The sequence below is a fragment of the Rousettus aegyptiacus genome, unplaced genomic scaffold, assembly GCF_014176215.1.
Source record: "Rousettus aegyptiacus isolate mRouAeg1 unplaced genomic scaffold, mRouAeg1.p scaffold_m13_p_9, whole genome shotgun sequence".
Classification (NCBI taxonomy): domain Eukaryota; kingdom Metazoa; phylum Chordata; class Mammalia; order Chiroptera; family Pteropodidae; genus Rousettus; species Rousettus aegyptiacus.
Genome location: NW_023416312.1, coordinates 4,990,203 through 5,007,123, shown reverse-complemented (window position 1 = coordinate 5,007,123; position 16,921 = coordinate 4,990,203). Strand labels below are relative to the sequence as shown.

At 39.4% G+C, this 16,921-nt stretch overlaps 1 protein-coding gene and 1 pseudogene across 9 annotated transcripts in view; one reads left to right on the top strand and one right to left on the bottom strand.

Annotated features, from left to right (window-relative positions):
• Nucleotides 1-16,921, top strand: part of CTPS2 (CTP synthase 2) — an 87,224-nt gene that overhangs the window by 5,486 nt on the left and 64,817 nt on the right. For all 9 annotated transcript variants that reach the window (XM_016118707.2, XM_036226609.1, XM_036226608.1 and 6 more), the window contains 6 exons: nt 3,472-3,642; nt 5,332-5,432; nt 10,600-10,716; nt 10,868-10,951; nt 11,781-11,861; nt 15,097-15,248. In XM_016118707.2, the coding sequence (XP_015974193.2) occupies nt 3,472-3,642; nt 5,332-5,432; nt 10,600-10,716; nt 10,868-10,951; nt 11,781-11,861; nt 15,097-15,248 (706 nt within the window). The remainder of the gene's footprint in view (nt 1-3,471; nt 3,643-5,331; nt 5,433-10,599; nt 10,717-10,867; nt 10,952-11,780; nt 11,862-15,096; nt 15,249-16,921) is intronic.
• Nucleotides 9,866-9,984, bottom strand: LOC118608415 (annotated as a pseudogene).

Genomic DNA, 16,921 nt, shown 5'->3' with positions numbered 1-16,921 from the left:
GATCTTTAAAATTCATTTTTTTAAACACTTAAGTGCAGAATTTCTGATTTGGCAGGTAGTTATGTTTTTTAGGCTTTTGATACATAATGCATATTGTCAAAGGTTTTTTAGGTTCAGGATCCCTTATTTATAACTGTAAAATCCAAAAAGTTCTGAAAATTTAAATTTTTTCATAGGTTTGTGGCTATTTTATAGTCTTTTTTTTTTTCAAAAGTTTTGAAAATTGAAAAATATAAAACTGGGACTATTTCTATTCTTTATTCCACTTGGAATGTGTTTGAGATATATATGTTTTTGGGGTGTTTTCTAATATATGGAAAGTATTCTATAATCTGAAAAAATTGCAAATTCCAACTTTCATCTTGTCTCTAAGAATTTTCTGATAAGGCTTGTGGATCTGCACCAATTTACATCCTCGTCAACAGCTCACAAGAAGGCTCGATTCTTTAATACCCTTGCAGAGTAAGAGGGTATCTTTCAGAAGAGGGTATCTCGTCATTTTAACTCAGATTTCTTTAATTTTCATCATTTCTGTGTAAAGACTTATTTAAGTCTATGGTAGATTATATATATATTTTTTTCGAAACTATCACCCAACATCTTTCGGTGGAATAAATTTCCCTGCCTCATTAACTTTGGTCCTATAGGGTGGTTTGTTTGGAACTTTACTGGTTTTGAAATTCAAAGTCTCTCATTCTGGGAGCCCCATTAGTCCTGGGCAAACCAGAGAGGTTGGTTGCCATATTTGGAAGTGTGATTTGTTCTGCCTATGGGATATTAGTAAATATGACATATGCCTTCTTGAAGCAGGCATTTTCAATGCAATGGCATGATTTAGCTCATGAGAACTGTCTGACTCATACAGAGATTTCTCCTTCAGCCTGGATCCTGGGATGAGAATGCCCAGAGCAGACCCACAGCTGACCCACAACTCCCATGTAACATGAGGGAGAAATTAGTACATGTTCTGTAAGTCGCCGAGATTTTAGGCTGCGTTGGTATGCAGCAAAATTGACGAATGGCATGTGTTTTGCCAATTTTCCTTTGGGGTTTTTAAGTGATTTTCAAGAATACTAGATGTAAAATATATTAACCTATATTTATCACATGTCTATATCTTTACTGTGTTTGAAATTTGTCTGACTGTGGTCTCTGTTAGTTTCTGATACATTTCCATTTACCATTTATGCGATTAAATATAGGAACTGTTTCCTTTATGGTTTCTGCCTTTGACGTCACCTTTAAGCTTCTCCGCCTCAGGAATAGTTAAATATTCATCCATATTTTCTTCTGGCACTTTTATAGTTTTGTTTGCTTCTACTTTGACATTGTTAACATATCTGGTGTGAGGTAAGGATGCAAGATAATTTTTTTTTCTAAATTTTTTTTCCTAATTATACCATTATTCCTTGTGGCATTTATCAAAGATTTCATCCTTTCTCCACTGATGTGAAATACCGCCTTTTATTATATACTAAATTTCTGTCTATGCTTAGGTCAGTCTTTGTACTGTTTTGTTCTAGATCTCCGTTTCTTCCTGTCTACCTTTCTAACAACTACAGCTTTTTATTATCAAATAGGTCACGATTTTCCTCATTGTTCCTTTTCTTTCTTTTTTAATTTCAAAATGTTCACTGTCTTCAAGATTAACTAGGAATTATTTTGTCAAACTTAATAAGAAATCAAATTGGAGTTTTTTTTGTTGGCAGAAATTGCTTTAAATTTATGAATTAATTTGGGAGGAATTAAATTGTGAAAGTATTTACTGACCCAATCAGGAACTTTATAAGTGGCTTTCATTTTATTTATACCTTCTTTTATGTCTCTAAAATCAGGTTTTTAAGTTTTCTTCTTGTAAGTCCTACACGTTTCTGAGTATTTTATCTACTTTGACTTGTGATATCTTTTTTAAGACACGTGTTAAATTCCTTTATGTAATAGAGACCTTTTTGGATATTTTGGTTCTGTGTATCTGTTGATGTTATCTTATTCCATATTTAAATATTTCGAAATATATACATATATGTATTTCAGTATTCCTTTACTCACTGTTATTCATTATAAGGGCTTTTATTTTTACCTGTTTTTTATTTTGGTAATCAAACCTGTTTTTCTTCCAAACTAACTTTGGTTAAAATATATATTTTTTTTTATTATGGCGATATTGGTTAACAAAATCCGGTAACTTTGAGGTATACAATTTAACAGTAAGGCGTATATATATATTGGGTGTGCGTTCACCGCTCATAGTTAGATTTATTTTTGTTACCACATCAAATTAACTTTAGTGTCACTGTCAAGTTTAAAAAAACTGTTGGAATTTTAATTATAATTACACTAAATCTAAAAAGCTGATTTTGAAGACTTGTCATCTATAGTTTTTCTCTTCTGGGAATATAATACGTACATACTTTTAAATTTTAGGAATTTATAACTTGAAGACCTTTGCCATATACTTGGAGTATTGTCAAATTGGATTTGGCGTGAATTACCTAAAGGGATTTCAGAGATCTTTTTTGTCAGAAGTTAAGATGATCAAAGTAAAAAGACTTTTCCATAGTTTGGCACTTCCTGACAAACATGAGAAAGTGGAATTTGAACTGGAAATGGAATTTGGGAAATATGAAAATACTGCATATTCATTAATTTGCTCTTTTGTCCTTGAAGTTAGAGATCTTCCTGACTGCACTTAAGTACCTTATAATGAAGACATAAATGAGGATTTAAAAGGTTTCTGATTAGGTTTATAAGCTAGCCAACCTTCTATTTTTTGCTGTGAACATCTCACAATAGGAGTAAACGACAGAATTTCCTTAACCAGGGAGAGGTTCAGTTCTTACAAGGTGGCTTTAGAACATCGGACTCCCAATCGATGCCTCCAAGTGACATTGGAGACCCAGAGACATGCCCGATAATCAGCGCAGGTGCTCCATGTGTGGTTAGGTCTACATCTACATCTTTTTCCATGGAGCTTTTGTGCAGGTGGCTTATTGCACACGCTGGCTTTTTTGCCTCGCTTTCACCTCGTCGCCGGGTGGGCTCGCTGGGGCCCTGCTTTTCATCTATCGTCTGTTTAATTGTGGCTTTACCCAAGGTGGGAATCAATTAAAACTTATGGCAATTCAAGAGTCCAGGGTACCGATGCTTTGAAGTAAATTACTATTAATATTAAAAATCGCCTTTTTAAAGTCCCTTTTTTATGTGGTATATGACGAGTTTGGAAAAGCTAGATCTCGAAGACAGAATTTCAGTAAGCATTGAAAAAAAATACCATGATAGGATACCGGAATTTTTCTGACACATTTTCAAAGATATAATTGAATCGTTAAGTTTTCACATCAAAATAATGAAACGGTGATAGACTATGGCTTATAAATGTGTCTTAGAAGCTTTTTAATAAAATGTGTCCCTCTTTGAAAAATAATATAGTGGAAGCAAATTTAAAATTCTTACATTGCCTTTTTATTCCAGGTGAAGTGTTTGTCTTAAATGATGGTGGAGAAGTTGATTTAGACCTTGGAAATTATGAAAGGTTCTTGGATATTAATCTTTATAAAGATAACAACATCACCACTGGGAAGATATATCAGCATGTGATTAATAAAGAGAGGCGTGGTGACTACCTGGGGAAAACAGTACAAGGTATTATGTTCCACAAATGTTAGGGGGCCCTGTGTGCTAAGCACCCACACCCTGCTCAAAATACACACGACAATGGCAAGGTCCCTGCACTCCACAAGTTCTAATCCTTTTCAAATCCCTATGTTCTTTTCATTTTCCTCAAAGGTGTCAAGTTCATCTTCCAGGGTTCCGATTGTATTCATTAGTCTTTTTTTTTTTTTTTTTTTTAGTGATGCCGTCATTTCCCTTAGTCCTGTATTTGTCTCTTTCTCTCTAGTTTTTTTTTTTTTTATAAAATTCATCTTTATTCATCTTTTCTACCTGATTGGAGTGTAGTTTTTTGTTTGTTTGGTTTTGTCTGACTTTTATTTAATATGTTCTTTTTCTCCTTTTTTTTCTTGTATCTTTGCATGGATAATGATTACTCCCCTTTGAAGAAGGACAGTTTTGGGGAGGGACTGGGGAATTGAACTGGAGTGGCAGGTAACATGGTTTGACCCTGTTTTCACCAACGCTTTCTCTGGATGGTATGGTCTCTTTTGTCTTAGAAAAGATGCCCATCCCCCCACATCTCCGAAATCTTGTATTCTTACATTCCTACACGATAAGGTAAAGGTGATAATTCCTCATCCCCTTTAAATTACTGGAACCATCTGAGAAGTAGATGTAGGAATAGGACAGATGTAGGTCAAAAGATCGGCTATGTTATTGCTGAAACCGGATGGTGTGGCGTAGATCTCCAGTACAGTTGCGCTTTCTAATAGATTTCCCCCCAAGTGTGGGTCTTGGGACGACCTGCGGGAGTGAGTCGCTGCCACATAGGGTATGTCCCAACAATGGAGAAGATGGAAAGGCCCCAGACCTGGGCCCTGACCCCATAAACTTGGTGCTGCCCACGTGGAAGCAGAATCCGGCAGACTTTACCCTCCCAGAAAGGAGTGGGCTGGGCATGCAGAGTGGTCGTTCCAAATATACCATTCAGAGATGACTTCCTCCTGCCTCGAGAGCCCAGCAGATGTGAGGTAGTGCAGGTGACAGATGCATCTTTGCCTCAGCTTCCTGAAGGCTAACATTCCTACTTCTTCCTGTCACATTAGGTTTGCTGATTCAAGTCCCCGTGTACACATGTGGATGTCACTTTTTTTGTCTCTTCAGTTGAGCTCTCCAGCTGCAGGCCTGCTCACCACCCAAGGGCCACCTGGGCCTCACATGTTTGCAGAAATGTCACCTTTTGGCCTTTTCAGTTGATATTAGCACTTGCAGGTCCCTGGTCAGCACACAGACCTTGTCTATACCCCCTTGAGTGGATCTCACCCCATGGCTTTTGGGCTGCCCAGGGTCTGGAGGGCCCGGCCGCTCTGCGTCCTTCTTTCCTGTGGAATCTAGCATCCAGCACCCTAGGCAGGTCTCCTAGCACAGTTTTTCATTAACGTTATAGGAGTTTTCTATTTGCATCAAAGATGGTATTTCTGCTTTCTGTTTCTTGTTCTCTGGGGTCAGTTGATTTCAGGAGTAAAGGCATAACATTTAAATGACTAAACCTATACTGCTTCTGTAGTATTGATTTGAGTGAAGGAGGATAAGCATTAGGAGCGCAGCTTGACTAATTCGCCAGGAGGCTGTCAGGTTATTTGGGAGATCTAAAGACACTGATACATTCTTTCTCATGACCATGAAATAAACTTTCGTTCCAATTAATTCTTTCTACAGTTGTTCCTCACATTACGGATGCTGTCCAGGAGTGGGTTATGAATCAAGCCACAGTGCCCGTGGATGGTCATAAGGAAGAGCCCCAGATATGCGTTATCGAGGTAAGCATGGAACTCGTTTTTGTAAACTTATATTCTTCTAGGTTTTTAAGCATCTGATCTTTTTATTCACCAAATATGTGGAGATGGTTTCCTGTGTGCCAGACGCTGAGCTAGGATACAGGATTCCACCAGGGAACGACATAGATGGTCCCTGCCTTTGTGGTCACAAGTCAGTGAGCAAGATTGGCGTTAAGCAGGGTGAATGCTCCTGGGGCGGGGTAGCAGCAGCCCACATGCAGAGACATCACTTGCTCCTAAAGTCAATGTTAAGGCCTCGTCGCCAGGCCTGGGGTGGGCACAGTCTCTGGCCTCCAGGAGCTTGTAGAGCGCCCTGTCCTCTCACAACAGAATGCATTCCAGTGAGTGCTGTTTGAGAAGCATCTGCAAAGTGCGTTGGAAGAAGAGAGAGGAGTCAGGGAAGGCCGATGGTAGAGGTGATTTGGAGGTGAGGATTAGCTGTTTAAAAAAAGAACTTAGTATTTGAACTTGCCACTTTTTCACTGTTTTCCTTCTTGTCAATGGGAAGAATGAGAACGACATCAGTATGCTCCTTCTCTAAATGTCAGTTGACTTAGTAGCTAAGCAGGAGAGCACAATAATGAACAGTTTGGTTCCTAGAGTCAGACTGCCCAAGTTCAAATTTCTGCTGTGACCCCTGAGTGGTTTATAGGTCAGCAGGTAGAGTCTGGAGCCAGACTGCTTGTGTTCATAGCCCAGCTGGGTCACTTAGCAGCTGGGTGACCTTGCACAAGTTTGCATAACTTCTCTGTGCCTCAATTTATTCATCTGCTAAGTGGGAATAATGATAATACTTAACCCATTGTTTTGAGGATTAAGTAATTAGTATACTTAGTGCTTAGAATAGTGTCGGATCTATAGTATGTGCTCAAAAATTATTAGCCATTATTAAGGTACGTGTATGACTTCTGGCAAGTTCTCAAAGCTTCAATATACTTCTCTATACAATATGATAATGTGATATGATAATAATAACAAGATGATAATAATAGGGTTGTGAGGATTAAATGCGATAATATAAAAGCACTTGGCAATATCTGGCATTTAGAAAGTGCTCAATAAACACATTAGCTGTTACCATGGTCATTGTTAGTGTTAACAGATAGATATGACGCTATCTACAAGATCTATTTTGTTGATAGCAGAGCCGATAAACAACATAACGTGCTGTTCTATTATATATTAACTATTTTGCATTACTATAATAGTATGGCTAATAATATAAATATGTAAGTGTGCTATGCAAAATTTTCTCTCCCATGGTATTTCTTCTTTCACAATTTATCAGGAAAGAGGGAATCCTTCCTTTATAATTTTTTGAAATTGGAGTATAACAGACACAGAAAAGTACACATGTAGATGTATAGCTTGATGAAGTTTTACAAATCGATCACACCTGCGTAATTATGCTTGCTTCCTTTAAAAAATATTTAATACAGTGAATAGATTGAAAACAAATTGGACAATGATAAAGGCAAAGAGTATAAGGAAACAGAAAGGCAGGCGATAGCTCCAGGAAGAATACCGTCTGACATGAGAATGGAGATGTTATGGGGGCATACCTTGACTCTACAGTGAAGGAGGCTTAAACGGTCACTCTGTTTATTGATTTTCAGTTTTTAGAATCAATCTCAGGATGCATCAGGGAAGGCTGAAAAGCAGGGGTGTAAAGGTCGTCAGCCTTGAAAAGGGGATTCGTGAGGTAGAGGGGGTGGACAAGTGCTGGGCGGGGGAAGGAGGGAGAGAAGGACCTCATTTTATACTGTGAGGTGTCTACAGATACTGTTAACACAGTCCTAGTTGCCTAACAACGGGGATACATCCTGAGAAATGGTCATTAGGTGATTTTGTCATGCAAATGTCACAGAGTGGACTTACACAAACCTAGATGGCCTAGTCAACGACACACTTAGGCGCTGTGGTCTAGCCTATTGCTCCTAGGCCACAAACCTGCACGGTGTGCTACTGTACAAAACACAAGATTAAATCAAGCGCAAGAGAAAATGATGCAATCGAGAGGTATGCCGAACACGAAATGTATGAGGCTGCTGCCGGCATAACACAGCGTACTGTTTTACAGCAAACATTTTTTTACAAGTAGAAAGAGTAGACTCTAAAATAACAATGAAAACTCTCGTATAGTAAGTATACAAACCAGCGGCATGGTCATTTATTATCATTATCAATTATTATGTAATGTACATAATTGTATTTGGGCAACATTATAAAATCATATCTGTACGCTCTGCAAAGTGATCGCCTCCAAAGTCTAGTTGCTAGTCATCACCAGACGGTTAACCCCTTTCACCCTTTCTGCCCACCCTCATTCTCCCTTCCCCTCTGGTAACCATCCATCTATATTCTCTGTATAAGTTTGGTCTTTTTTGTACGTTTGTTTTGTGGTTTTAGATTCCACATATGAATGAGGTATTTGTCTTTTTCCTTCTCACCTGTTTCACTTACCATAATACCCTCAAGGTCCATCCATACTGTCACATTTTCTATATCCATCCATTCATTGGCAGACAATTTCTTTTAGTTTTTGTAGTTAAAAGAATAGCCTTTTAAAAAGGCTATTAATCACAGAAAAAGTTCCAAATGGTCCTGTGTATGAATGTTTTTGCTTTTTATTCTTTCATTCTGCTCTTTTTTTTTAAAAAAAAAAAAGAAAATCTACATTTCTAATAATAATCACAAAAAGAGGGAATGAGAAATGATCTTTTTAATGTAATTGAGCTGCCCCCCGAACTTCATTAAAATCTAAGTCCAATTTGACTGTGTGATGAGCTGTCTTACCACTTCTTTTTCATCCTTTCTAGCCATTGTCTTTTAAGAATCATTCTTGAACAAAGCTTTTATGTGTCATTCTGGGGCTGGCATACCTGACTCTCATTGTCATCATTTTACAAAGAAATTTGCTGTGGAGTCAGACTCTAATTGTTGAAGATTCCACTTGTACAATGAAATCAAGAATTCTCAATGACATCTCAAAATAAACTGAAATTTCCATCTCAACAAATAACAAGCAAACATTTTAGGCCTGTACCTGCACATTGTTCTTTATTTTTTTCATGTCTGTGTCCTTTATATATTTTTTTCTGCTCTCGAATTGACTTGTTTGGCTTAACAAAAATTAATTTAGCACTTTAATATGTACTAGCTCCATGACAGCTGCAGATATGATGAGATGATGACTCCCGCTTTCCAGGACACATCATCTCAATTTTTAATTTCATGGAAATAGAAATTGTGCCACCCTTCGCTTTAGATTATCGTAGTAATTCTGGCAAAAGATGCTGTGGGTTTGGGTGTCTAGGATGGAAACAATGCAGGATTTTGCAAAGAGGTTTTGGAGGCATGAACCACTAAACTGGGTTGGGTGAGGAAAAGGGGGCATCAAGGATGATTTCTAGACATCTAGCTTGAACCAGGTAGTGGGAGGAGATGCTTTTTGCTGAGATGAATTAGCACCCACAGAAACAGGCTCAGAGGTGGGGGACCAGGAGTTCAGTTTGGGACATGGTAAGTTTGAATAATTGATTCATCCAAGATGTTGAGGACAAGCTGGCTACAAAGCCCAGTGGTGGTGGGAAGAGAGGTCAGGGCTTGAAGTCGATTCTGGAGCCAGCCAGGTAGCTGAAGCCAGAGAAGATGGTGAATTCTGGGGCGGGGTCCACTGTGATCTCATCCTCCTCAACATCCAGATCATTCCACTTAGTGCTTAAGTTTTACTCCTGATTATTGTTCTTTAACTCTGCCTTAGTTTCCTTGCTAAATTCTGAGCTCCTTAGGAACACCTTGTCTTAAATTCTTCCCTGCACCTCATTTATAGTGTTGAGCATGTAGTAGATGCTCCAATGCTAGACAATTAGTTTTAAAATCCATGTGGTGGTCTTTAAGTATTTAAATGTGGTGAGGATAAATGGGTTAAGGTGGTTTTTATCCTGGTCTGAAGTAAAATGCTTAAGCAACTCTTAGAAGCACATTGTAAATTAACATTCATCAAAGGATTATATTGTCAGGAATATTCTCAGAGCTTTTGGTACTGCTTGTTTCAGAAAGCCATCATGTTTTAATAGCAGTGATTTAATTCTGTTAGTGCCATCATTGCAAGGAGACTGTTCAGATGCATGCATATTTGTGTATGTGTGTGTGAGGGAGAGAGAGTGAGTGTGAGTGTGTGTGTGTGTTCGTTTGTGGAGAGAAATGCTCACTATTTCACACCTGGCAGAGCCAGGTGGCTCTCACCTTTCTCATATCGTCACTTGATTTGAATCTACCTTCCAAGTGGACCACTAGTAGAACCTAACTGATCTCGCTCTTTTGTGGCCTATATTCTGGATCTTTTTTTCTGCCTATGACTTCCCTTCTTTTTTTCTTGAAGCCCTCCATTTTATTTTATTATTATTTTTTAACACCTATAGCGCCTGGTCTTCCTAAGTGGTCTCCCATCCAAGTACTAACCAGGCCCGACCCTGCTTAGCTTCTGAAGTCAGTCGAGATCGGGTACGTTCAGGGTGGCCTGGCCGTAGACTTCATTTTATTTTTTAACATTTTCAGTCTTGATGAGATGAAGGGTTCGCCAGTCTTATAGCGATCTCCCATTTGGCGGGGTGGGGATTTACTAGTCCGTAAAATCCAGGTGAATCGATGCCAGCATGACTCATTTACTTCATTTAGTCCCTGTCTCCACACAACAGGCAGAGTGGTCTTAGAAACACAGGAACTGGATCATCCTTACAGCCGTCCTTGCCCAGCTTTCTTCTCCCTTCGTGAGGTTCCGCTCTTTCGTGTTTACGTGGCTATGTTATGTTCCATCTCTTCTTATTTTACTTTCTAGTCTCTATTTTCTCTTCCCTTTGCTTCATCTCCCTCTCTTAAATTCTGATCTTAGGATGAGCCCTCTTAACACTTCTTTAATGTACAGTGTTTTTCTTTTTCATTCCTAACAGCTTTAGGGGGTTTAATTTATATATCATAAAGCTTGCCTGTTTTAAGTATAAAATTCAATGATCTTTAGTATATTTACAAACTTCTGTTCTTGTGTAACCATCAGACTTCAGATCTGCTTAGTTTATCGAGAATTTTTCTATTAGTCTGTATAATGTGGAAGATCATTTGTGTCTTTTTTTTTGTTTTCTGTTCTCAGCTGGGTGGCACCATTGGAGACATTGAAGGAATGCCATTTGTGGAAGCATTCAGACAATTCCAGTTTAAGGCAAAAAAAGAGAATTTCTGTAACATCCATGTTAGCCTTGTCCCACAGGTGAGCTTTCCAGATAAGGATGTAGATGTCAACTTTTATAAGTCTTCCTATGATATTCTGTTTATTTCAATTCGCATTTTAACTAGGGAGCTATTCGCTATCCAGGAGAGCTAATTGTCCATCACGCCGACAGTGACCCATTTCTTTTCAGCCCAGTGCAACCGGAGAACAAAAAACCAAGCCCACACAAAACAGTGTCCGTGCGCTGAGGGGCTTAGGCCTGTCTCCCGATCTGGTAAGTTAAGGAGAGTAGGTACATTTCTTGAAATAGAACTTCCTTTTCTTAATCTATAACATGATCTAAGTTCTTTCCTGGTTCTCAGATGGTTCCTATGACATTGAGCTTTTTGTATCTGGGAGCCAGGGAAGGCTTATTCCCTCGTCCTCCTGTCCCCTCCTTTGATTGGCTACATAGACAGCTGGGCAAGTACAAGGTCCTATCGTTTTGTATGGTCCCTGGGTCCTCAAGAGTGAGGTGGCACCTTGGACATTTTTCTGTGACCCTGCCAGGATGTGCTATCAGTGCCCTTATTTATAGCAGGTAATCCAGTTATTGCCCGTAGTCTAGATCAGGGGCCAGCAAATAAGGGCCTACAGGCCTGTTGCCTATAAATAAAGTTTTATTGGAACATGGTACCACCCGGTGTTTACATCTGTCTGTAGCTGCCTTTGCACTGCAACAATACAATTGGGTAGTCAGGACAGTGACTGCACAACCTGCAAAGCCTAAAATATTTACCATCTGGCCCTTAAGAGAAAAAGTTTGCCAACCCCTGATCTAGCTCTGTTCCTGGATTTTTAAAAGAAGTGAGCTTTGCCTCTACTTACGAGACACACCTTCATATTTTGAGTTCTTACCGTTAGATTTGTGCTGAGTTTGATTATATTTGCTTATATGTGCTCCGACCAGTTTCTAAAAGTCCAGTGGAAATGCCCAGAATGAACATGTACATGGTCAAGTCTGTTGTAGCAAAAAGAAATGTATGTAGTGTCCTCCCGAAAACGAATGATGGCGTGGATAGCCGATTCCTGCTTGCTGACCCGTGCATAACTGACTTTGACAGATCGTCTGCCGAAGTTCAACGCCCATCGAAATGGCTGTGAAGGAAAAGATTTCTATGTTTTGTCACGTGAACCCTGAACAGGTCAGTGCTGCTCTTTAGATTTTATTGCCTCGCAGGCACTTCTGCTGACGCCGGTGTTTTACACCTCTTAAATTATCATATTACTTTTCACAGCATTTATGAAAACTCATATCCAAGCACGGCTTCCTTGCCTTTAAGTGAACAATCTTGAGACTCCTGGTTCTTTAGATAGAGTGCATGTTTCTTTGCATAATCACTCCTTAAGTTATAGGTACAAAACCAGGTGGGCTTTTTAAATCCCAGTCAAACCACGTGAAGCCTGCTTATTGTCTCTTTATCTTGTCTTTCCAGGACAGTGACTACTTTCACTGCAATTTCTCCTTTGTACCTGCTACAGCTTGACTCACCCCAAAGCACACATTACGTTGACACTCATGCTGTCACTTCTGATTACATCTGTGACCTCAGTTCATTTCATTGCCACAGAAACCCTATCGTGATTAGGGCTCAGGTCCTCTGTCTTGCCAGACTTTCCACCTGGGTATCTGAGAGTTAGCTTTTTCTTTTTTATATCTCCTGTTTGCAGTAAAGCTCAAGCACAAGGGATCAGAGTTGGCCGTAATTTAGAAAGTGATACAACCAGTGCTCAGGAAAAATGTGAGGTTTAGAAGACGGCCTTTATTTCCTTCAGATAAGCTCTGAGTTCTCAGAAGCCTAAAAACCAACTAATCAGATTTCTCTATCTCAGCGGCATTCTGATGAAGAGCCTGCTGCCCAATGTTTCAGAGTCAGTGCATGAGTCTGAACTACTTTGAAAAGTGTCATGGCAGGTGTAAAGGACTCTCCTGTGTTTGTATGTCATCAACCCATTTCGATTTTGTTCAGTCGTGTTTTTTTTTTAATACCCTTTCTATTGGTAAGTGGTACTTTGTGTGTGCGCTAACAAATATAACCTGGCTTCCAAAATAGAAGGAGAATATAGCTTTTAGATTTGGGTTGCTGAGAGCATTGTTGACATGAGAGCATCTAAACCTGTAGAGAATTTTTATGAGTTTATATGAGCCAAATGGACAAATGCCAGGAAGCAAGATTTCAGATGCTCAGGAGAATGACAGTTTTGCAGTTCCATTTATACTTTAAGGCGGGAAAGTAAGAAAGATTACCTGAGGGTGGAAGGAAGCAAGGTGGGGGATTGGATTACAGGATGATTAACAAGATTATGTGCTTCCTTGTGGGTGGTTCTGTGTCAGAAGGGTCGAAAAAGAGTATTGCTCTGACATTTCAAAGGCGCATTAACCTTAGATGCACAGAGCAATGGACAGGGTTTGCTTAAAGCAAAGATAAACCTTTTACTAGGGAAGTTGAGAGGCCTGAGGTGACTGTTCAGTTAAGAATTTGTGATCAGATCACCCTGTGACGTTACTTTCTGTCACTGAGTTTGTCAGATTTACAGAGCCCCTTTTTTGTTCACAGCTCTGAGAACAGAAGATTAGTCCAAACTTTGAACTGTGTTGAGTCTGTTTTCTATATAACTATAGATTCTGAAGAATGCTGTCCCCTCATTCCACAGTCCAGTTTACTAGCCATTTTTTAGCGCATCGTTTTTTTCTGATATAATGCTCCTATTTCATAGTTCCTGGTGAATTTGCATGTAAAGTTCTTCTCATCTGGGTTACGGGAGAGGAGATGGAGAATTAGAGGCCTCTTTGCGGATGTGACCCATTACTATGACATTTGATAAAATCTCTGGTCTGGAGGATGAGTAAATAGATTCACACTCTTTGCCTTCCACTTGTGGGAATTGTGGTTGTTCAGAGATTTAATTCTTATGACAGAGCCTCATATCAGTGACATCTCGATATTTTCAGTCGTGTTGATGAATGGGCAAGAGAGGCACGCTAGTCTTAAGTGTCAGGTTGGCGATGTCCAGACAGCTTTGGAAGCCCCTGGTTGCATAGCTATGGTTTTGGGAAGACAGCACACATTATTGACAGAATATTTCTTGGCATTTATTTAGGAAGTAGCAGATCCTTAAATGCCTGCCAGTACTTTCTGGAATGTACTTGAGAGGGTGGTGAAAGCTCATTAGGGGTAAGTGTGAAAAACACACACACCTCCTGGCAGAGGAGCCATCTCCTCTAACAGGTGTAATTAATTCGATTGTGGGCTTGTAAATTTGCCCCAAAGAAGGGAGCAGACAAAAGCAACTACAGCAGCAGCAGCGACAAATGAATGAACAAACAAACTGCCTTCCCACATTTAGGAGACGAGATGTGTGTATTCAATGCTACTGCTTTAACCTAGACTTAGAAGACGATGGTACCTTGGGCTGCTTGTCTTGATATTGACATAGAAAGCATTCACATTCCAATGCCATTTCTCTGACACCAGCTGGGGGTCCTGCAATTCAGCCCTGACGCTAACGACCCAGAGCGAGAGTCAGACTCTGTAGGTTTAAGGGCTTAGTCCTTTACCAGACTGCCCTCAGTTCAGACACTGGCCCCATGTTTCCAGTATCCCCAAGCCACCCACACTTGTGCCTGGCTGACTGCAAATTTGGGGCTTTCCAACGACTCTTTCACGTTTGAGGATTCTCTAAAACTACTCACAGAACTCAGGAAAGTGTTATATTTACTATTACCGTTTTATTATAAAGGGTGCAAATAAACAGCCAGATGAAGATATACATGGTACAAAGTCTAGGGAGGGTCCTGTGTGCAAGAGCTTTCGTCTCCGTGGAGTCACGGCACACCTGTGTATACCAACCAGGGTGCTTCCCTGAGTCTCATGTTCAGGGTTTTATTGGAGTTTCATTACGCGGGCGTAAGTCATTGGTCACGTGATTGAACTCACTCTCTAGCCCCCATCCCCATCCCAGAGGTCTGGTGGCTGAAAGTTCCAGCCCTCTAATGACTTGGTTGGTTTTTCTGGTGACTAACTCCCCTCCTGAAGCCATCTAGGGATCCACCCTGAGTCGCCTCATTAGCATGACAAAAGATACCCCTGTCACTAAGGAAATTCTCTGTGTCAGGAACTGGAAACAATGACCATTTACTACATATATTATTCTACCACAGGACCTGTGGTTCCAGAGGTAGAAAGTTTCGAAGCATTTTGTAATTAGATCAAACTAACTTTGTGTTCATTCTACCTCTAGTTTAGGTGGCTGGGCTCTTACTTTTCTTCAGTATAAACGAATTGCCAGGCTCTTGAGTTCCGGCTAATTCTGGAGCTCATTCTTGTGGCACATTTGAGTCATTCCACTTAAATAGCGTGTTTTGTCATCATTAACCAGGTCATATGTATCCATGATGTTTCTTCCACATACCGAGTGCCTGTGCTTTTGGAGGAACAAAGCATTGTTAAGTATTTTAAAGAGAGACTGGATCTGCCCATTGGTGATTCTGCGACTAATCTGCTGTTCAAGTGGAAAAATATGGCCGACAGGTACGCAAAAGGAATCACTAATGTAATCTTTAATGATTCTTGGGATTGGGGGCAGGACTGAGATGTGCCTTAAAAGATCCCTATGTCCCATTTGGCTTTCTGTACGTGTATGTTTTGGTCTGGATGTGTCTAAAAATTTATCACATTGTGAGAATGTTTTGCTGTATTCTTTGAAGATTTCTGGGGCCTTCAAAGCATTTTGATTTATTTCTTAGTTTATTTCTTAGTTTCTGAACATTTTAAACAGTTTTAAATGTCATGGGGTTTTTTTTGTTTGTTCATTTTGTTTCATTTGTTTTTAAGATTTAGTTAACATTTCCTAAAGAAAATCATTTTGAATGGGAAGTTTTGGCTACATTATTATTGTTCCATCCAGCATTTATTAACTATCAACATTGTTATTAAAACTTCTGATAGATTTTAACTTTAAGACAACCATATTAATTTGAGCAAGGTTTGGCTCATTTGAATTCATGTTGAAATTAAATCTCCATCACCCGTTTCCTTTTATTAAATGTAAATGAGGTTAAAAAACAAGGGTGGGGGGAGAGTTGGGACTAAAAAAATTAAAAAACGATTTTTTTTAAATGTAGATGAGGTGTGACTCTGTAAAGTCCTGGCTGCCTGGCTTCTTGTTCAGCTTATGAAGCGGTGGGAGGTTACAAATGTAGGCTCTAGTGTTGCTAAAAGAGTAGATCTTAAAAATCCTCATTACACAAAAAAAAATCTTGTAACTATATATGGTGATGGATGTTAATTACATTTATTGTGTTGATCATTGCACGATATCCACATGTATCAAATCGTTAATATTGTATACACCTGAAAGTGATATGTTACATATCAATTATATGTAAATTAAAAAATATATATATAGACTATGGCTCTGTGCATTCAGACCCCAGCTTCTCCTCTCATTAGCTGCGTGAGTTTGGGCAGATTATTTTACCTTTCTGGGCTCGTTCTCACATCCATATGTAACGGGGATACTAGGATCCACACTGTGGCAATTATAAGAGAAAACATGTAAGGCCTTAACATTGAATCAGAGACTGAGTATTGATTATTGATATTGGAAACTAAAATGATTTGATGGTGTCAAAATAGCTGACTTTAGTAGATGCCTAGTAGATTGAAGTTCTCTTACCCTTACACATAAATTTTTTTTTAAGTATTTTGGCATTTCTGGGGCAAGTAGAATGAGGAATAAAGTGCAGTTTCTGAGCTTAGGTACTCTAATGAATGTTGATAAATTAAGCCCTGCCCTACAGATGCTGAAGGAATCAGTCACTTTGTAGGAGTTTTCTGAGTAGCTTGGGGCTGATTCTCTTTTAGCACTAGACATTTTAATATTTTAACTCTTTTTATTGGAAATAGCTCTAAATCATATTCTATGCCTCCGTGCTTTTTAAAGCCAGTGTTTGGTCTTCGTATCCGTTTCCCATGGCTACTATAACGAAGTACAGCAAACTGAGTGGCTTAAAACAGCAGAAATTCATTCTCACAATTATGGAGGTCAGAAGTTCAAGATCAAGGTGTCAGCAGGGTTGGTTCCTTCTTGAGGCACAGAGGGAGAATCTCTTCCTTGAGTCTCTCCTGGCTTCTGGGGGCTGCCAGCAGTCCTTGGTGTTCTCGTCTTGTGGCCACATTCCTCCAATAGCTCTGCCTTGGTT